The sequence below is a fragment of the Chiloscyllium plagiosum genome, chromosome 30, assembly GCF_004010195.1.
Source record: "Chiloscyllium plagiosum isolate BGI_BamShark_2017 chromosome 30, ASM401019v2, whole genome shotgun sequence".
Taxonomy (NCBI): Eukaryota; Metazoa; Chordata; class Chondrichthyes; order Orectolobiformes; family Hemiscylliidae; genus Chiloscyllium; species Chiloscyllium plagiosum.
In genome coordinates this window covers 18,115,949-18,137,943 of record NC_057739.1, presented here as the reverse complement: position 1 = coordinate 18,137,943, position 21,995 = coordinate 18,115,949, and the positions used below count along the sequence as shown (strand labels likewise).

Here is a 21,995-nt window from a genome sequence, read left to right as displayed (position 1 = left end):
TATTGTATTGGACCATGCATTTTTCTTTTTATAAGCTGAAACAGAAGTAAGACTGCTACTTAGCTGAAATATCAAGAGAGTTGTGACTTGAAAAAGTCAATTGATGTGCATTTATAGCTGTGCAAGAAAATATTGCTTCATGAGACTGAGGGGTACCAAAAATTTTTCAGTTAAAGATAGACTGCCTGATATCAGATTTCATAGTGGTTGAACTCCAGTTTGCTACAAATCTGTCTGCGCTGCATCTACAGGGACACCCAAAATGTGCAAAGTGAAGACATCTCTCCCTCCTTTTCCTCGTGTGTAAAAAGACATAAAAACAAGAAAACTTAAAGAATTCTAAAAAGAACATATCAGAATCAATTATCAAGGTGAAGAATGACCACTGTTTTACAGACAACACATATGGCATCATTATTAAATAACAAGAAATTGGTAGAGACAACTTATGCAAAGCTTATGGTTTGGACTTTCAATCTTTAGAATTTTGATCCCTATCTACTTTTTATTCACATTCTGTCAAAACATCTGCCTTTAGTTTGTATTAATGGTGAATAAGTGTGTTGTATTTGGGGGTTTTAAATGGGTGTTGTGTGAACCACAGTGTAGTCAATTAGGAATCTTCTCTCTGCCATTTATTGCAGTGCTTTACAATAAAGAGACTCATTTGCTGATGGCGAAACCTGGTCACGAATAGCAGTCAGGCAAATTGATCATTGTGACTAGAGTTAGGAACTTGCCAAACAATAGGGCATGACTTTTGGCTCTTCCCAGTTATGCTGAGGCAAAACCAATGACATAAAGGGATATGGAGATTTTGAGGGGAAAAAGTATTTGAAGCAGATGCTCAGCCATGACTATTGAATGATGGAGCAGGTTCAATGGGTTGAATGGTTTACAACGATCCTATATTTTAAAATGCTATGAGTGTAACATTTTGCATTCTGTGCTAAAATACAAAAAACTAAAATACTTACATCTACTGGGTTTGGAGGAAAATGTAATCCAACTTCAGTTTTGTACGGGTAGTTAAACATGGCTAAGTAAGTAAAAGCATTTCGTGCCCATCCATAGAGATGATCAACATCCTTCTTAGATTTCACTGACTTACAGAGAGACAGTTTATTGGTTATCTTACTCCATGCTGTAAAAGAGATATACAAGGAAATTAGATTCTGTGATTGATTGATTTTCTTATTCAGCAGTTCATTCAACTCTTGAAATATATGATGAACAGGACCTACAGGGTCAATTCTATGCAGGAAATTGAATTCCAGGCAAAGTGGGAAAGAAGTGCAATACAATGAACTACTCATATCAATGCAGAAAAAAATAAAGTACACATGACAGACAATAGATTTATTGTACATTAAATTTTTGGCATTGAAAAAATATCATTGACAGGTTTGCAAATGTAGATGCACTCATGATCCAGGCCAATTGTCCAACAGGATCAATTTGTATAGCCATGTTAGGTGCCCATGCTTCCACTATCAAGCTATTTTGGCTGCTGTAAGACTCAGAGGATAGCATTATCAGCATGCCCCAACCTGTTGCAAAATATATCTTTAAAGTTTGAATTTAATGCTAATTGTCACTTTTACATTTAAAATAATTAACTTTCTGCTTCTACCACTATAGCAACATTGGTCACCAGGGGCAAATGTGTATCCAGTTGAAATAGTTTCCTTCTTCGTGCATGTTTACAGTGGTCTCACTGATTTGTGCATACAATGGTTGCATACCTCCTCTAATACTCAGTGGTAAAACCCTGAAATCACGTACCGATCTTGTGGCCCTGAGATTATGAAATTCTTTTAAACATAAGATAACCCATACCTTGTTGCTGTGCCAAAAATTCAAGCTCCTGAAAACCCTTCCGAATTGTCAAAACACATTCAGGTGAGTTACGCTCAAAATCCTAATCAAAGAATTAAAAACTATTATCACAAATGAATAACAGCAAATTAGTCATCGTTGAAGTAATGAAAAAAAAGGTGTACTTACACAGCACCTTTCACAGCCCAAAACACTTCATAACCAATGAGCTCACACTTACAATTGTTATTTTGTAGGCTAATGCATCAACCAATATACATAACAGCATTCCAAAAATAGCAAGCATACAACTGAGCTTTAATCAGTCAACCTCACAGGGTAGCAGCTGAGGGATGAATGTTAGCCAAGACACCCATGGTGAACACCCTACTCTTGTTCAAATTATGCAATGAAATTGCTGAGGAAGTAACTGGGACATTGGTTTAAAATCAAGATTCAACCTGAATTAGCTCTGGGGGGTGCAACCCAAATTTGCAATTTTCTTACTCAGATAAATATTCCAAGAGTAAAATAGATGCTACTTTGAAAACAAACTGAATCCATTTAAACATTCTACCAAAATCCTTCCAGTACAAAAGATTCTGAAGAAAAAAAAAACTACAGTAAAAAGTTATACACTGTTAGATTATAGACACAATCTCAAAATCTTAGGAAAATACTGGGTGGGTCACTTAGGACACTCCAATGGAGTAACAGAAGGCACATTTGAGATCTAACTTGTTTGGATTACAATTCATAAAATGATATCATTAAGACAGATTCAAAGGTCAGAATTATATATGAGGCCAAAACTGGCCTTCTATAAGAACATAAAAGAGGTAATGAGCCCCTCAAACCTATACTGCCACTTAATACAATCGAGGGTAATCACATCTTGGCCTCAACTGCACTTTCCTATGTGCTCCTCATTAACCCTTTAACCTATTGCTAATTAAAATTGTGACTCTTCAAATTTATTCACTGTCCCAACACCCACAGCACTCTGGGTAGTAAATTCCACGTATTATCGACCCTTTCAGAGAAGTAATTGCTTCTCCACTCTTTTAAATCTGCCACCCCTTAGACTAAAACTATGACCTCTTGTTCTCAATTGTAGCACTAGGGGAAACCTCTGGTCTGCATCTATTTTATCCCCCTTAGCATCCTAAGTACCTCAAACAGAACTCCTCACAACCCTTTAACTCTAGGGTGTATAGGCCCAAACTGCTCAATCTCTGCCAAGTCCTTCATCTCTGGAGTCAGAAAGTGTGGTGCTGGAAAAGCACAGGTCAGGCAGCATCCAAGGATGAGAGTTGACCTTTCAGACATAAGCCCTTCATTAATTATTCCTGATGATGTGGTTTAATCGAAAGTAACATTGAGGAATGTAAATGACGAAACTTAAAATTCTTTTGGAACTGTGAGGCAAGTATCAACCTATACATGTATAAATTACTACAGACTACCATTTAACTTAAATATATCTGTTAGTCCCCTGCTTTCTTAGTTTAGTAATATGCAAAACGCAGACTTTTTACATTCACCAAATTTACTAACTTGAAATTTAATTCTTACCCTCGATTTTCCAATGATAACAACATTCAAAACACTTAACTCCACCACAAAACTTTAAAAAGTCCTGGAATATCAAAAACATTCAACAAAGACAATTGTGTAATCATGATTATTGCTATTTGATGGCAAAAAAATGATGTCCTTCCAAATTGAAAACAAATACCCAGCAGAGAACTCTGCTTAGCTTCAAGGCGACCAAATTGTAATGACCAATTTAATCATATTATAAGCATAAAAAAGTAAAAATAAAAACTAGATGAATCAATTAAATGAAGGAATGAACTGCCTTCAAAAATACGCTTTTGAAGTAGCTATATTTCTCGAATAACTAGAAAATATAAAAAAGGATGGAACAAAAAGAAACAGATGAATGCAGACACTTACAAACATGTTCATACTCACTTTAGTTACATCATGAAAGAATTGCCGACTATCCCCAAGATTAGCTGTGGAGACCACAGGTGCACTTGATGCTAGAGCACCATCCACTACATTTGGATATTTAATTCTCATGTACGCACTCAACATTCCTCCATAACTGTGAAAGATAATTAGAACAGGATATCAGAATTGCATCTTTTGGAATGTTAGTGATTTTTTTTAATTCATCAAAGGTGGAAAATTTCAACATTGCATAGTGAAGACAATTTCTTTCTGTGGTGTAAACAGCAGATAAAACTCCAAAACCACAGAGTCATAGAGATGTACAGCATGGAAACAGACCCTTCGGTCCAACCCGTCCATGCCGACCAGACATCCCAACCAAATCTAGTCCCACCTGCCAGCACCAGCCCATATCCCTCCAAACCCTTCCTATTCATATACCCATCCAAATGCCTCTTAAATGTTGCAATTGTACCAGCCTCCACCACATCCACTGGCAGCTCATTCTATACGCATACCACCCTTTGTGTGAAAAAGTTGCCCCTTAGTTCTCTTTTATATCTTTCCCCTCTCACCCTAAACCTATGCCCTCTAGTTCTGGACTCCCCGACCCCAGGGAAAAGACTTTGCCTATTTATCCTATCCACGCCCCTCATAATTTTGTAAACCTCTATAAGGTCACCCCTCAGCCTCCAATGCTCCAGGGAAAACTGCCCCAGCCTGTTCAGCCTCTCCCTGTAGCTCAGATCCTCCAATCCTGGCAACATCCTTGTAAATCTTTTCTGAACCCTTTCAAGTTTCATAACATCTTTCTGATAGGAAGGAGACCAGAATTGCAAGCAATATTCCAACTGTCCTGTACTGCCGCAACATGACCTAGACATACATATCTCACATAAAATGCCCGTGAAAAGAGCACGCAGAAAGCATTCGGACCAAGTGGATTTACGGAAATTTGCGAGACAAAGCTGAACAGGAAGTATAGTATTTTCTCTGTAATACTGTCATTTGTTGACATGCATGCACTTTTGTGCTCTAACTTCAATGATACCGCACTTTTAAGTACCTTCACCACTACTCCTGATGTGCTATTTAACATTCCTCAATAGTTATATGGTTTGAACAGAGAATAGGGATATTCAGGCCACGAACCTGTAGATTGTGAATTATAATACTTTGTGCTGATTCTTTTTGTGTGCTTCATGTTGAGCTGCTTGATCTCTCCTGGGTCTAACCCATTCAGCACAAAGCTGTACATGATGGAGACTGTCCTCAGTGTCTCCACAAAACCTGTGGGATGTTCACTCCTAACTAACATTGGCACGGTTGGATGCATCTCCAATAGATTGATGAAGATGAGTCAAGTAAATTTTCTTCCTCAAGTTATTGTTTCATCACCTGCCACATGATCAGTCTAGTCAGGAAGATCTTCAGGATTCAGCCAGCTCAATCAGTAGCAGTGAGCCACTTTTATGTGATGGACATTGAAGGTCCAAAGCCACAGCACATACTGCACCCTTTACATTTCCTATGATAATACCATCTGCCTCAATCCCGCCTCGACTCTTTAAATTGTTAGACTGCTGACTCCAACTTCCATAATAGACATGTAGAAATTTCCTCCAGCTAAATATTGGAAAGATCTGAAGCCACAAGCCTCTGCCACAAACCCCATACCCAAGCCATCCTTCTCCCCGGCAACACTCTGGTATATCAATACTCTGTGCAAACATGGTGTCATATTTGAAGATAAGCCTTTAACAACTTGAGCATCAACACTAAGGTCACCAATGTTTAAGTCTATACCAAGCCCTGACTCCATAGCATCATTTCATTGGCCGCTGAAATATTTATTCATTACTAGTAAGTTGAGACTCAACAATTTCAACAAAGTAACGCTTAAAAAAGGATTTGTCACAGCTTTTCATCTTGCTCTGGAAATGAAAAAATATAGTTTCCTCTCCATCTTGGTATTTCTTGCGAATTAGAGTACAGCAAAGTCTCAACAAAACGTGTTCTTATTCAGGAACATTGAAATTCTTACTCCCAAACTCATTACCAACTTAACACATTCCAGGTTTTGTAAACCTGGTCATCCAAATGCTATCCCCTGTTCACACACCACCCTTCTGCTCACTAGCCAAAACTGATTTTCACATTGATTTTAAACTTCTTAACCTTGTCTTCAAATCCCTCCATGGTTTCTCTATCTCCAAGTCCTACAGCCAATATAATCCTCTGATGTATCTACAAACCAATAACTGTTTTATGTTCTGCATCTCAACTTTAGTAGCTCCATCACTGTGGGCTATACATTCAGTTGTGAGGACACGAAGGGTCTGAAAGCTTTGCATAAATTTCTATCTTGCCAAATATTTTCTTCTTTTGGGCGCTTCTTAATATTTAGCCCTGTGACCAAGGTTGGCCTCTCAATCTTTGTGTGGCTTGTCATCAAATACTTTTCATAATAATCCTTTGATGCTAAAAGGTAGTATACAGAGTTGCTAGAGATCAGAGTCAATAACTGTGGCACTGGAAAAGCACAGCTTTTAAATACAAGTTTTGCAGATGTTTCATTAAACTGAGAGACTTGCAAACCATTTCAGACAGCAGTTAAGAGTCAACAACATTGCTGTAGGTCTGGATTCACAGACACCTTGGACTGGCACATTTTCTTCTCTAAAGCACTCTGGTGAACCACCTGGTAATATTATGATAACCATTTTTGATATTTTCTTATTCCAAATTTATTAAATTAATGGATTCAAGTTTTCCAACAGTAGTGATGGGTTTTGAAGATAAATGCTTGGATTATTAGGCCAGGAATGTAATGCCTTAGAAGATTATGTGGTTCAAATGCTACTGTACCCTAAGACAGTTAAAGCCTTAGTCTCCCAATTACTTGATTGAAAAAACTGAGAGACTACTTGGAAAGCGTCATGACAGCAGGTTTTACCTACAGCACAAACACTGGTTGTGCTGTTCTTACTTTGACTGCTGAGCAGTGACATGGTAGATGAATCTGACGAGGCAGCTTTCCTCTCGAGTGTCTGCATATCCTGTCACCCCAGCTAAGATCCTTAAAAATCTTGAGAACGAGCAATCAATTAGAGGGAATTCACAGAATGTTCAGGGGAAGCTATATGACCAGCACCAGCTGATCAGTGGGATCATTTATCCATTACTAGATGGAATTTTCATATTACGTTGTTCTGTACTCTCCCTACCCATGCAACAAAACTCTCTCATATCGCTGTCTTCTTTTCTTCCTATGCCCACTGGGACAGCTTATCATTCTACTGTACCCCACCCTAAAGTTGTGCAGCATTCAACAGTAATAACTCCAAATTGCGGCTGGAACATAAAGGTATACTTAGCTTGAGCAGTCCTAAATGAATGCTTCAACATCTCTCTGAAATGCTACACAGAATATTGTTAACATAGTTAATTCGTTCACAAGGCCACCATAGTTTGTTTGCTTTGAAAAGGTAAAGATAAAAATCACATAAGTAATGTGTACAAAGCAAAATATGGCTTAACAAAACATTCCACTGGTATCCAAACAGCATTACCAGCAAGTGGCTACTTTTGAAACAGATCATCAACTGTACCTTGGAAATCCTAAATTTTATACACAAAACCCAAAATATTGCTACATGCCTTCCACTGCAAATTTTATCAGAATTCAAGTAATGCAGGATTTATATGGCATATCAAAATGTGGCAAAATGTACACAAAGAACCAATTTTTCTACGGGGGTAAATGAGCACTTAATCTCGATTATTAGTTGAAAGTAGTTTTTTGGAAGTGAAGAAAGAAAAATTGAAGTTTTTGGTTATGACAGCAGAGCTTTAAACTTAAACGTATTTTTCTATTAAATACATATTTACCTGCCACCAAACGCAATCACCGCACAACTTTTGGCATCAAGATCACTTTTCAGTTTTGTAATAAGAACCACATAATCTGCTAAAGCTTGTTCCACTGTCAAAAACTCCATGTTTGATCTTTCATAAGATTTTTTGCCAAAAGGAAGGGATTTTCCATAATATCGCTGAAAAATTAAAATAAAAAATGCTTGTTTTGTTTACAAACAATTAAGCATTTAATATTAATTGCTTAAAACTAAATTACACCACACCAAGATTAAAAATAAACTGGGACTCAGATTTTAAAATAATTAGCACTTATTTAATAAAATGTAACGAAAACAGAAATTGCTGGAAAAACTCAGGAGGTCTGGAAGAATCAAAAGGATCTGTGTTCTGAAGGGTCAGTCGATTTAATGTTAACTTTGCTTTCTCTCTAAATATGAGTATAAACAAAAACATAATTTGCTGTATGAGGTTTCCAGCATCTGCAGATTTGTTTTATTTAAACAAAATGTAACTCTGGCTGCAGAGTGACCAGGGATGGGAAAATATCCAGGGATATCCGATTTTCAAGAAAGATTGGCAAAGGAGGAAAATGAGGTGGGTAGCATTACTAAAGAGAAACATTAACAAAAAAGTAAAGAAAGATATTAGCTCCAGTGAAGTGAAATCTGTATGGGTAGAGTTTAGAAATACGAAGGGATAGAAAACAATAATGGGGGTTACAGACCCCCAAATTGCAGTGGTTATGCTGGGAACAGCATTAAATGTGAAATCAGAGCTGTAAGTAATAAGAGTACAGCTGTAATTGTAAGTGACTTTAATCTGCAAATAGATTGGGAAAATCAAACCAGTAATGATATTGTAGAGAAGAAATTTCTGGAGTATGCATGAGATAGTTTCTGGATCAAAAGGGTTGAGAAATTAACTAGACACAAGTCATCTCAGACCAGGCACTGTGCAATGAGAAAAGAATAACTGGAAATCCCAATGAACAAGTCCCCTCGTGTCTTAGAGGAAACTATGAGGAATGAGCTGATAATGATAAACTGGGCAGCGCTAAAGGGATAATGGTGGAAAGGCAATGGCAAAGGTTTAAAGAGTGCAAGGAGGAATTGAAATATTGTTCATTCCGGTTTGGTACAAAGGTAAAATGGGAAAGGTGACCAGACTGTGTGTTATGGACCAGATCAAACCCCTCAAAATATATTCAGATAGTCTAGACCCTGACTAACTAGGTGTCACATTCCAGATGCAATTTGACTGGTCACACTACCAGGTTTGAAGAAAACATACTTTATTGATAGAGTACAGTTAAAATTCAAAATTGGAAAAACTTAACTCTGTTGGAAAATTTAACAGAATAATAATTTATTTTACCACTGAACAGTAATTGTTGCAATATAGTAACATCTAATAAATACATCCTTGACAAAGGCAAATTCAGAAAATCATTGTCTCACATGCAGCTCCAACACCAGGGGGAGAATTCACAGCGTTTAGCTGTAACTGAGAGAAAAAAAAGAGCTTCCACATTCAGCTTCAAGACCCCAGCAACTGCTACTGAAAGGCTAAAATTCAAAATCCTTGCTCTGGGGGAAGTTTGCCATACCCATTTACACTACTTCTATTGTTCGAACTTCCAAAAACAAACAATTTCAAGATCTCATAAGCTGGTTATTTTATGGACTTTCAAAAAACAGCTCAGTACAGCAGTCTTAAAACCTCTCTTCAAAACAAAACAGGACAAAATATACCTCTTCTCGCCATACTATTGTCCTGTGTGGCTAACAAGGGAAATTAGGGATAACATTTACATCCAAGGAAGGGGCATATAGATTGGACAGATCTGAGGATTGGGAGCTGTTGAGAGTTCAGCAAGGCAAGACAAAGGCATTGATTAAGAGAGGGATAAAAGAGTACAGGGCGAAGCTTGCAGTAAAAGCAGGTTAGTATTCGAAGAATAAAAATGTTGGTGAGTACAAATGTAGGCATTCTCTATTCAGAAACAGGACAAGTTATAGTGGGGAAGAAACAGGTAGCAGACCAATTAAATACATACATTTCATTTGCCTATACAGACAACAATGTTTAGGAACACAAGGCCTAGTAAGGGAGGGAACAGAAAGGTATCAATATTAGTAATGAAATACTGTTGCAGAAATTGATTGAATTAAAGGCTGACAAAATCCTTGGGGCCTAAAAATCTACAATCCAGAATACTTTCAAGATCCTACTGAGTCTGGAACAGTTACTAATGGGGTGAAGGGTAGCTAATATAACCTCACTATTTAAGAAAACAGAGAGAAATCAGGGAATCACAGACCAGGCAACCTGATGTCAACAGAAGGGAAAATACCAAAGTCTAATTAGAAAAGTCTTAATAGAAGAGCATTTGGAAAACAATCCCCAGGAGTGGACAGAATCAACATGGATTTACAGAAGGGAAATCATGCTCGACAAATCGACTGGAATTTTTCAAGGATCTAACTGATCGAGTTAAATTGATGGAAATCAGGAGGTGTGGTTTACTTGGAAGTTCTGAAAGCATTTGATAAGGATCCACATATAAAATTAAAGCACATGCGATTGGAGATAGTGTACTGACACAGATAGAGAAGTGGCTAGCAGACAGGAAGTAAAGAGGATAAATAAATGGGTTATTTTCTGAGTGGCAGCCAGTGATCAGTGGGGTACGGTAGGAATCAGTGCTTGGACACCAGCTTTCATAATCCAGAAAGTCAGGTTAATGTTCTATGGAAATGGGTTCAAATCCCAGGATGGCACCTGGGGTGGTTTGAAGTCAATTAATTTGCCTCGTTTTCATCACTGGCATGCAAAGTGTTGCTCAACAATGGCAAGTATAAAATATCGGCGGTTGTTATTCCAACCTACCTGGTTTGCAAAACATCTTTAGTAATCATAATCGGCTGTCTTCCAGCTGGAAAGTGGAGTTAAGGATTATCAGATCAGTCATGATCTCATTGAATGGTGGAACAGACTTGATAGGATCAGAAGCAGGACACTAGCCTATGGTCTACTCATATATTAATGACTTTTAGGTGACACATATCTTCAAGTTTGCAAACAACACAAAGTTGGGTGGGAGGGTGAACTCCGAGAAGGATGCACAAATGCTGCAGTGTGATTTTGATACATTGAGTGAATGAGCAAATACACGGCAGATGGGAGTACAATGTGGATAAATGCAAGGTTACCCGCTTCGTAAACAAGAACAGGAGGAGGTGGATTATCTGAATGGCAATAGATTGAGAAAGAGCTATAACAAAACCTGGGTGTCCTTAACACCAGTCTCTGAAAATAAGCATGTAGATACAGCAGTTGGTGTAAAGAAGGCAAATGGTAAGTTGATCTTTGCAGCGAGAACATGTGAATACTGGAACATGGATATTTTGCTGCAAATGTACAGCCTTGTTGAGACCACACCTTGAGTATTGTATGCAGTTTTGCTCTCCTTTTCTGAGGATGTTCTAGCTACGGAGGGAGTGCAACAAAGGTTTACCAAACTGATTTCTGGAATGGCAGGACTGATGTCTGAATGGAGACCAAACTAGTCAAGATTATATTCACTGGAGTTTAGAACAATGATGAGGTGAGGGGTGAATCTCATAGAAACCTATAAAATTCTAAAAGGAGTTAACACGCTAAGTGCAGGAAAGTTGCTCCCAATGACCAGGGAATTCAGAAATAGGAGTCATAATCTAAGGGTACAGGAAAGACTATTTAGGACTAAGAGGAGGAGAAATTTCTTCACCAAGAGAATTGAGCGCTTATGGAATTCTCTGCCACAATTGAGGCAAAATCATCAAATCTTTTCAAGGAGCTAAATGTAGTGCTTAGGATTAAAGGGATTGAAGGGAATGGGGCAAGAGTGGGAACAGGATTTTTTTTTGAGTAGGATGAACAGCCATGATCATATTGAATGGCAGAGCAGGTTCCAAGGGCCAAGTGGCTTATTCCGGTTCCTAATATTTACACATTACTATTGATTACACAAGCATAATGGCTAAAATGATATGTTTTTGATGCAAGGAGACTTATCAATCCAGTATTACTTGCCCAGGGATTATAGTTTCACTAAGTTCCTCTGTTCCTTCCTAGTTTACAGATATGAATAAGTAGTGTTTGGAAGGATATGGTCCAAATGGACTAGTTTAGTTTGGAATTATGGTCAGAATGAAGGGTGTACCTCCATGCTCCATGTATGACTGTATTATTGGTATGTTTTTGTATCCTTTACAGTGAAGGCAGAAACAAAATAGCTATTCATGACATCTATCATTTCTTTACTATCCACTGTTAACCTTACATCCTGCCAATTCTAACTCTTTAGTGGACTAACACTTACTTGTACTTTTACACTTTTGATTCAAAACGAATGTCATGCTGCTTGCCATTCCCAGCTAGTTTCCTCTCATGCTACAATTTATTTGCCCCAATTAAGATTTTAGTCATTCTTTCTATTCTGACCATTCAAACTGACCTGCCAATCATCTTTGCACAATGATGTTTTTCCCCAAAATTTGATACTCTTAAAATTCTTTTGTTAATTACAGATGGCGCGTCTTTCCCTTAAAATCTCTTTATACTTAGAAACACACTTATTCTAAATAGTCTGAAATATTCCTTAAAAGTTTGAAACTATTTCTCTACTGATCTATCTCCTAGTCTAATATCTCAGTTCACTTCAGCTAGTTCAGATTTCATGCCCATGTGACTACGCATTTTTAAGTTTAAATAGAGTCACAAACACACCCTTCAGTCCAACTCATTCATGCCAACCAGATAACCTATATAAATCTAGTCCCATTTGCCAGCATTTCGCCCATATCCCTCTAAACCCTTCCTATTCATCTACCCATCCAGACGCCACTTCTTCTGGCAGCTCTTTGCCTGAAAAAATTTACCGCTTAGGTCCCTTTTAAATGTTTCCCTTCTCACTTTGCCCTCTAGTTTTGGACTCTCCCACCCCAGGGCAAAGACTTAGTCATTTACCCTTCCCATGTCCCTCATGATTTTATAACCTCTGAGGTCACCCCTCAGCATCCAACACTCCTGGGGAAAATAGCCCCAGTCTACTCAGCCTCCACGTCATTTCAAATTTTGAAGTCATCTGCAAACTTATTAACCATATCTATGTTCATATCCAACTCATTTATATAAATGACGAAAAGCAGTCGACCCAACACCGATCCTTGTGGCACATCGCTGGTGACAGGTGTCCAGTCTGAAAAGCAATCCTCCACCACCATCCTGTCTTCTACCTTCGAGCCAATTATGTATCTAAATACCTAGTTCCACCTCTACTCCAGGTGATCTAACCTTGCTAACCAGTCTAGCATGAGGAACCTTGTCCAATGCCTTACTGAAGTACATTTAGATCAAGTCCACCGCTTTGCTCTCATCAATCCTCTTTGTGACTGCTTCAAAAATCTCAATCATGTTTTCGAAACAATTGCCCACGCACAAAGCCATTTTGATGACCCCTAAACAGTCCTTATTTTTCCAAATGCATGTAAATCCTGTCCCTCAAGACTCCACCCAACAAATCGCCCACCACTAAAGTCAGGCTCACCAGTCTGTAGTTCCTGGCATTTCCTTACCACCTTTTTTAAATGGTGGCACTATGTTAGCCAACCTCCAGTTTTACTTTATCGTGGTACTTCATCGTGGCTATTCATGATACAAATATTTCAGCATGGAGCACAGCAATCACTTCCCTAGAGTTCAAGGGAACACCGGATCAGGTACTGGAAATTTATCCACCTTTGAGAAAGTGAGGACTGCAGACGCTGGAGACCGGAGTCGAAATGTTTGGTGCTGGATAAGCGCAGCAGGCTAGGCAGCATCAGAGGAGCAGGAGAATTGACGTTTCGGGCATAAGCCCTTCTTCAGGAATGAGACTGGTGTGCCAAGCGGGCGGAGATAAAAAAATGGGGGGGGGGGGTGGAGGGCTGGGAATACGATTTATCCACCTTTATGCATTTTAGGACGCCAAGCACCTCCTCCTCTATAATATGGACATTTTTCAAGATGTTGCTATTTACTGCCCCATGTTGTATATCTTCCATATCCTTCTCCACAGTAAACATTAATACAAAATACTAGTTTAGTATCTCTCCCATCTTCTGCAGTTCCACACATAGGCAAACTTGCTGATCTTTAAGGGGCCCTATTCTCTCCCTAGTTACCCTTTTGCCCTTAACGTATTTGTAGAATCCCTTCGGATTCTCCTTAAACCTATTTACTAGGGGTCATCAACCCACGTTTCTCCCTTTGAAGCAGAATGTAAAATTTAATCATTTTATGATAGCTAATCCTCAGGGGTGCCTTTACTCTAAGGTCATTTATTAATTCTGTAACATTATACAATACCAACTTTAGTAATAGCTAATTCTTTGGTCAGGTACAGAATTTGCTGCACCAAGAAACTCTTTCAGAAGCACTCTACGAAGCACTACAGGCTATTACATTGTCATCTTTTCAGTTTATCTGTAGATGAAAATCACACCAAATTATTGCTAATCCTTTACCATTAGTAGTCAATATTTCTTCTTGTATACTTTTTCGCAAATCATGGTGACTCTTCAGGCTTGGGTCACTTCCAAAACCAACTCCTTTCCTCCACCCAAACAACTTCTACCTACACCCTAATCACCTGAACAAAGGTCATCTATAACTCTTTAATTATGACTGTTACCCTCCTATTTAATTTGCTATTCTTCATGAAAAACATACACCGGACAATATTTAGAATCCAAGTTTCATAATCCTGCAACCACACCTCCAGGATTGTTATCAGATTGTAATTGTTCACTTCAATGTAGGATATCAATTAATTTAGTTTGGCGAGAATTCTACATACATTCAGATACTGAGTCTTTAATTTTTTTATTACCTTTGAACATCTAATCTTGACAGACATTAAACATTTTTATTGCCGCTTTTCGTTCCTTCATTCTGATCTTCTACATTAGTACTTTCTCTCATGTTTTGACTGTTAATTCAAATTTCTCTCCACTTCCCCAGTTATACGGCTCAAATACCAGTTCAGGTATAGACCGTCCCAACAACAGACCTCACCTTCCAATGCCCCAAAAAGCAGAACCTACTTTTCCCACACAAGTCTTAGAGCATTAACTGCTCTGATCTTATTCATCTTGAGAATGTGAATGTGGCTCAGGTAGTAATCCAGAGATTAACACCCTTGAATTTCTGCCCTTTACTTTAGCACCGATCTTTTTATTCTCTTCGTGCAGAACCATTTTCCTAGTTGCACCAATAACACTGCCTTTCTTATTGGACTGGAAATATCCTCCTGTACAAAGGTCTCCTGCACACAATCCAGGAAAAGGGGCTCCCATACACAACAAATATCCCAGACTATGTACGAGTAATAGAAATATCCTATTATTACTACTCTATAATCTTGGTATTTCTCCAATTCCCTTGCAGACTTGTTCTTCCAAATCCTTTCTACTAGTCTGTGGTCTGTCAATGTAATTATACCCTTTTTGTTTTTCAATTCAAGCCAAAATGATTGTGCTTAGGCCCTCGGGACATCCTTTCTCCAGCACTGCAAACTACTCCTTAACCAATACTGCTTCCATCCTTCAGGGTCTTGAGCTGCGGTGTGACCTCTCCGAACGTACTATCCACGTAACTCTCAAACTTGTAATGTGGCACAATGTCGCCAATCATCATTCAAATTCTGAAATTCAGAGCTCAAGTTTATGCAGCTGGAAGCACTTTCCTGCACAAATGATCATCTAAGAGCCCAATAGGGTTCTTAATTTTCAAAATACAACAGGCCATTACACTCCATTCACCCAAACTGCAAAGCCATGTCTTCAACTTACTTAGTGTCAAACTTACTTTCCCTTGTGCTAGCTTTATTCTACTTTGCTTACTTATATGACTTCATTACATTGACCACATTTCTCATTTACTCCCATTTTGCTCACTGAATCCAAAAAAAACCTTTAAAAAAAAATCACAAATTAATCGACCCACCACATCCTTGATCTCAATTTGATTTTTCTTTCCTCAGTCAGCGGTCCACTGAAGCTGTAGCTGTAAACTATGCTTCAAATCTGGGTGCTCCGTTGAAGCTGAAGTATTGGGCCCTGATCCTGAGCCTCAACATATCTCCTTTCTGCCTCCTCTCTCACTGCCACATCGAAGCTGAAGTGCTAGGACCCCAATCGTAGGCCTTAATATATCCTTTGACTGCTTGGTACAACTAAGTGGCTTGTTAGGCTATTTCAAAAGGCACTGAAAAGTCAATCATATTGCTATGAGTCTGGGCTCACATGCAGACTAGACCAGCAGACCTTTTGTCCTTGGAGAACATTAGTGAACCAAATACATTTTTACAACTTGCATTTTTACAACAAACAACATATTGCTTTTATGGAATTCTAGTTTTTAAAAAATTCAAATTCCACTGTTGCCAGTGGGATTTGAACCCAGGTCCCGGTGTGACAATATGACTATGTCATCATTTCCACTCTTTCTTATTCTTTTGAACTCTAGTGAGTAATAGGCCCAACATTTCATCATAAAACAACATTCTAATTCCAGGAATTAATCCAGCAATATTTTCTGAACTGCTTCTGAGTCAATACATTTTGCCTCAAATAAGGAGACCAAAATTCTGCATACCTCATTAGGTGTTCTCACCAATGCCCTAAAAGGTTGTGGCAAGATTGCTCTGCTCAGACTCATTACCCCATTCAACAAAATATCAATATTCTATTTGCCGTCCTGTTTACTTGTTGCATTAGTATTCTTGTAATGCATGTACAAAGACACAGATAATTTACCCCTCATGACCTCTGACAAAACATTTATTTTCCCATAGTTTAGCTTATGAATCATGAAACATTTTTCCAAATAGATACATTGTGCCCATAAACAGTTTAATGAATTTACCTGCATTTCAATACCAATAAAAATGCAATCTTTGGCCCATTTTCTTCACAATCAGTATTTAAGTCTTCAACCACACATTTAAGGAATATTGTAATAACCCATGAATTGGGACTAAACTCCAGAAATATGCTAAAATGACCTTTCAAAAGTTCAGATATACATCACAGAGACTACAACAGATCAAGGCAGCATTCACCACCATCTTCAAGGACAACAGGAAATGGGCAATAAATATTGGCGCACCTACTGACACCCACATGCCATAAAAAAAATTTTATAAATTCAATTTCTGGTCAACTTTGTTATTTATTTAACAAAATGCAGGAGATTGTAGAGTTTCTGCAAACCAAACTGCAGCTTTATAAGACTATACATACTGGCCTCATAAAATTTATTCAACATATAATGCAACAATATTTATCAAACTGAAACAAACGAGGGCAAAGAATATAATGAGTTGTATTCAAAGTAGAAGTGTTTGTTAAACAGTTAGCTTAACAGTTACAAGATAAACTCCAGCTATTTCACAGAAGCTTACCTAGTCATCATCCAACTTTTGAACTTAATAACTAATAGACTGAAACGAAGTCCAAAGTTTGAAATCAGTAACTTTTAATGACTAAGGATAAAACTTACATGCTCAGCAAAGATGACCAGGGCCTGCTGCTCTGATGCTAATTCAATAATGAACCTGGAGCTATTGGCAAAGTCCCATATATCACCTTCATTTCCTGTATACAGAAATATTGGTCCAAACTTCTTGCTCCAGAATTGATCTGAATATTAAAAGAAAAATTGACAGCAATTAGTTGCAGCACAGTTTCCTTCGAACACCGTACCAATTTCCCTAATCAGCATTATTTCATTATTACTGGCCCAAGATTTTAGCAGTCCCTACCTAACAGCTTCATCAGATATTCCTGAGGAAAGACTGAGTAGGTTGGGCTTATATATATTTGAGTTTAGAAGAAAGAGAGGAAGCTTTATTGAAAGATAAAAGATTCCTCGGAAGTTTGACAGGATAGATGCAGAGAAATTGTTTCCCCTTATGGGAAGAGTCCAGAACACGGGCATAATCTCAGAGCAAGGGGCCGTCCATATTAGACAGATGAAGGAGGAATCTCTTTTCTCAAATGGTAGTGAATCTATGGAATTAGATTAGATTCCCTATAGTGTGAAAACAGACCCTTTGACCCAAGTCCACACCGACCTTCTGAAGAGTAATCCCTACATTTACCCTAATGCACCTAACACTATGGGCAATTTAGCATTGCCAATTCACCTGACCTGCACATCTTTTGGAATGAAGGGGAGCACCCGGAGGAAACTCAAATAGTCGCCCAAGGTGGGAATCGAACCCAGGTCCCTGGATCTGTGAGGAAGCAGTGCTAACCACTGAGCCATCGTGCCGTTCTCCTGCAGAGGGCTGTCAAAGTATTGTTAAGGACAGATTTTTAAATCTACAAATGGATCAAAGACTCTGCGGATAAGGCAGGAAAAGCAGAAAGAGGATTCTTAAATCAGCCACGATCTCACATGAAGCATACTTGATAGACCGAATAGCTTATGTCTCATGGCCACTGTTCAACAGGTAGCTCTTCTCTACTTTCATCAAGACCATAAGGGATAGGAAATAACTGTCCAACCTGCTGGCGATGCCCATATTTCAAGACTGAATCTTTTTAAAGGTATCCGTCCCAGTAAATGTTTTACACTGTCCACAATATGCCTACACAAAGCCAAAGTTTTAAAAAAAATTCACATTTGCTCTTGAGATGTGGTCATCACTGGTAAAGCCATTATTGATTGAGCATTCTCAATTTGTCTCTAAACTGAATAGCTTGCTGGGCCATTTCAGAAGGCTATTGACATTTATCAACTACGTTGCTGTGGGTCTGAATTCACATGTTCGATTTGATCAGTTAAAACTGCAAATTCACTTCCGTAAAAGACATTAGGGAACTGGTTGTGTTAAATGAGAAGTTTCTAGAAGTATTTTAAATGGAATAGGCCATAACCAGTTACAGATTTTATAAATTTTCAGCTCAAAATAATATACCGATCAGAGACTAGTAAACCTCTCATAACATTAAAAAAAACTGACTTCCAGCAATTCAGTCCGAGATATAGTTGCCTGAGAAAATTTCATGTCTGTTATAATGCTACGTCATATTTTTGTTTTTCAAACAAAGTTATGTAACTACTGGGGTACTTACCAATGAAACCAACTTATCTATTTACTAGAACAAAAACAAAACAGACTTCAAGTGCTTTTTGAAAGTAACTACGACCCAAATGTAGACCTTTATTCCAAAAGGAGAATTTTTTTTCAATTCACTCATGAGATGTGAGCGTCTCTGGCTAGGTCAGCATTTAATACCCATCCTAATGGCCTAGAGGGCAGTTCGGAGTCAACTACATTGCTGTGGATCTGGAGTCACATACAGACCAGACCAGGTATGGATGGCAGATTTCCTTCAATGAAAAAGGACACTAGTGAACCAGATGGGATTTTTCAAACAATCAATAATAGCTTCATAGTCATTAGACCCTTAACTCCAAATTCTTTACTGAATTTAAATTCCATTTTCTGCCATGGTAGGATTTGAACCCAGAATGTTAGCTGAGTTGCTGGATTCACAGTCTAATGACAATACCATTAGGCTATTGCCTCAACAATGATGCTGAAAATTTAGCATATTTGGGACATACTTTTCTGGTGAATTGCTTGGGCTACAAAGGCTTTCAGTTCAACTATTTGACCCAGACACCTGTTTAGTCATGAGGACATCATTCACTGCACAGCCTCTACCGGATTCATCAACTACTTGCAGACCTCTTTGCGGTAGTTCTGTTTTATCATGTTAACATGACTCTGCTTTTATTTCTTTCCACAAGATTCTTAGTTAAACTTCTGTACAAGCTACTGAACTGGATTTTTTTAAAGGACTCACCTAGAAGTGGATGGAGCAATAAGTCTCATAGCTGAAAGGTTTGAGCACTGGCACATTTATCTGTATTTTGGCTCATCATGTCTGGGAGATTTTGAAATTATCTCAGGCCACTTCATGATACAAGAGTCGCTCTGTCAACTCTGCTGCATGACCTAACATGTACATTTCCTCCTCCTGTTCTAAAAAACCTAATCGTGAGTAGTTTCAGAGGATCTACCACTGGTTCCAGAAATTAATTCAAATGAAGAAAAACCCAGTGGATTCATGACTCACTGGGTGAGTTACTGGTGGTGAACAGATGTTAGAGAAAGGGTCTTTGGTCTACATAATGTTCAAGAAGTTCTTTAGAGATCTGTAAAGAATAGCTTTGTGATTAACAGGTTTATATGGCATTATATGTAACTAGATTGGTTTATTTTATCTTCATTTTTTGGTTAATAAACTTGTTTTATTGTTAAAAAACCAACTCTGCAACAGTTTATCCTTAAGCTTTACTCAGAGATGACATTGTTAAAACCAAAGTAAAACATGACCTATCAAGCCAGATTTAGTCTGTGCTTTGACTTATCCAGTAACTGCATCAGCTGAAATTATAACACACTGACTTGCATATGCAAGTAAATTCTATTACTCCCTCACCCAGTTTCCTCATGGAACAAAAATTTACATCACACAAAATAAAAGATATGGGCTGAGGAATTTGGAATTAAGATTGAATAAATGAGTGGTATTGCATTTTGTAAAACAAACAAGTGCAGGACTTACACAACTAAAAGTAGGGCTTCGGATAGTGTTGTAGAACAGAGAGACCTAGGGATTCAGGTACGTAGATCTTTGAAGTCTACGTTGCATGTAAACAGGGTGGTTAAAGCGGCATTTTGCACACTTGCCTTCACTGCTCAGAGTTTTGAGTATAGGAATTGGGATAACATGTGGAGGTTGGCCAGAATTTTAGTGAGGCCTCTTCTGGAGTATTGTGCCCAGTTCTGGTTGTCCAGTTATAGAAGAATGTTATTAAACAGAAGAGCTTTCAGAAAAGATTTACCAGATTGTTGCTGGCAGTGGAGGGTTTGAGTTACAAGGAAAGCCTGGATAGGTTGGGACTATTTTCACTGGAGCGTCGAAGGTGGAGGGGTGACCGTATACAGGTTTGTAAAATCCACAGGGGTATAGACAAGGTGACTGGCAGGTGTATTTTCCCCAAGGTTAGAGGGATTTCAAGAGGAGAAAGCATATTTTTAAGCAATGTTTATGAAAGTTTGTAGCTCAGGTTGAGGTTTGCTCGCTGAGCTGTAGGTTTGATATCCAGACATTTCATTACCTGGCTAGGTAACATCATCAGTGGCGACCTCCAAGTGAAGCGACGCAGTTGTCTCCTGTTTTCTATTTATACTTTTGTCCTGGATGGGGTTCCTGGGGTTTGTGGTGATGTCATTTCCTGTTCATTTTCTGAAGGGTTGATAGATGGTATTTAGATCTGTGTATTTGTTTACGGCATTGTGATTGGAGTGCCAGGCCTCTAGGAATTCTAGATCTACAAGGACTGCCACAAGCACTACGTAGGACAAACAGGAAGAAAGTTAGCCACCAGGATACACGAACACCAGCTAGCCACAAAAAGACACGACCCTCTCTCCCTCTTAGCCCTACACAAGAATGAAAAAAAACAATTTGACTGGGACAACACATCTATCCTGGGACAGGCTAAGCAAAGACATGCCAGAGAATTGCTAGAGGCCTGGCACTCCAACCACAACACCGTAAACAAACACAAAGATCTAGATACCATCTATCCAACCCCTCAGAAAGTGAACAGGAAATGACATCACCACAAACCCCAGGAACGCCATACAGGACAAACATATAAATAGAAAGCAGGAGACAATAGCTTCGCTTCACTTGGAGGTCGCCACTGATGATGTTACCTAGCCAGGTAATGAAACGTCTGGATATCAAACCTACAGCTCAGCGAGCAAACCTACACCCTGCATATTTTTAAAGTGAGAGGAGAAATATGTTAAAAAAAGACATGAAGGCTAACTTTTCTGTTTAAATAGAGATTGGTTTAGGCGTGGATTGAACTTCCCCAAGTAGTGATGTGGTTACAGATCCAAATGTCTTTTAAGTATTGTGAAATTACATGAATAAGAAATGTTTGGAGAGATATGGTTCAGGCACAGACAGGTGAGACTATTTAGAACATAGAACATTAAAGCGAAGTACAGGCCCTTCGGCCCTCAATGTTGCGCTGACCTGACATACCAATCTGAAGCCCATCTAACCTACACTATTCCATGTATGTCCATATGCTTGTCCGTTAGTTTGGGATTATGATCAATATGGACTGGTTGAATCAAAGGGTCAGTTTTCGTGTTTTCTATGATAAAGACAAACCTCAAAATAGTCAGCAATTGAAGTACATCATTCAGACTTCAA

General features: G+C 38.5%; 1 protein-coding gene across 6 annotated transcripts in view; it reads right to left on the bottom strand.

Moving 5' to 3' along the window:
• The window catches only part of LOC122564766 (flocculation protein FLO11-like), a 69,905-nt gene that overhangs the window by 40,304 nt on the left and 7,606 nt on the right, over positions 1-21,995 (bottom strand). For all 6 annotated transcript variants that reach the window (XM_043719955.1, XM_043719956.1, XM_043719959.1 and 3 more), the window contains 5 exons: positions 17,242-17,381; positions 7,669-7,832; positions 3,796-3,931; positions 1,840-1,921; positions 978-1,144 (listed from right to left, as the gene is read on the bottom strand). In XM_043719955.1, the coding sequence (XP_043575890.1) occupies positions 978-1,144; positions 1,840-1,921; positions 3,796-3,931; positions 7,669-7,832; positions 17,242-17,381 (689 nt within the window). The remainder of the gene's footprint in view (positions 1-977; positions 1,145-1,839; positions 1,922-3,795; positions 3,932-7,668; positions 7,833-17,241; positions 17,382-21,995) is intronic.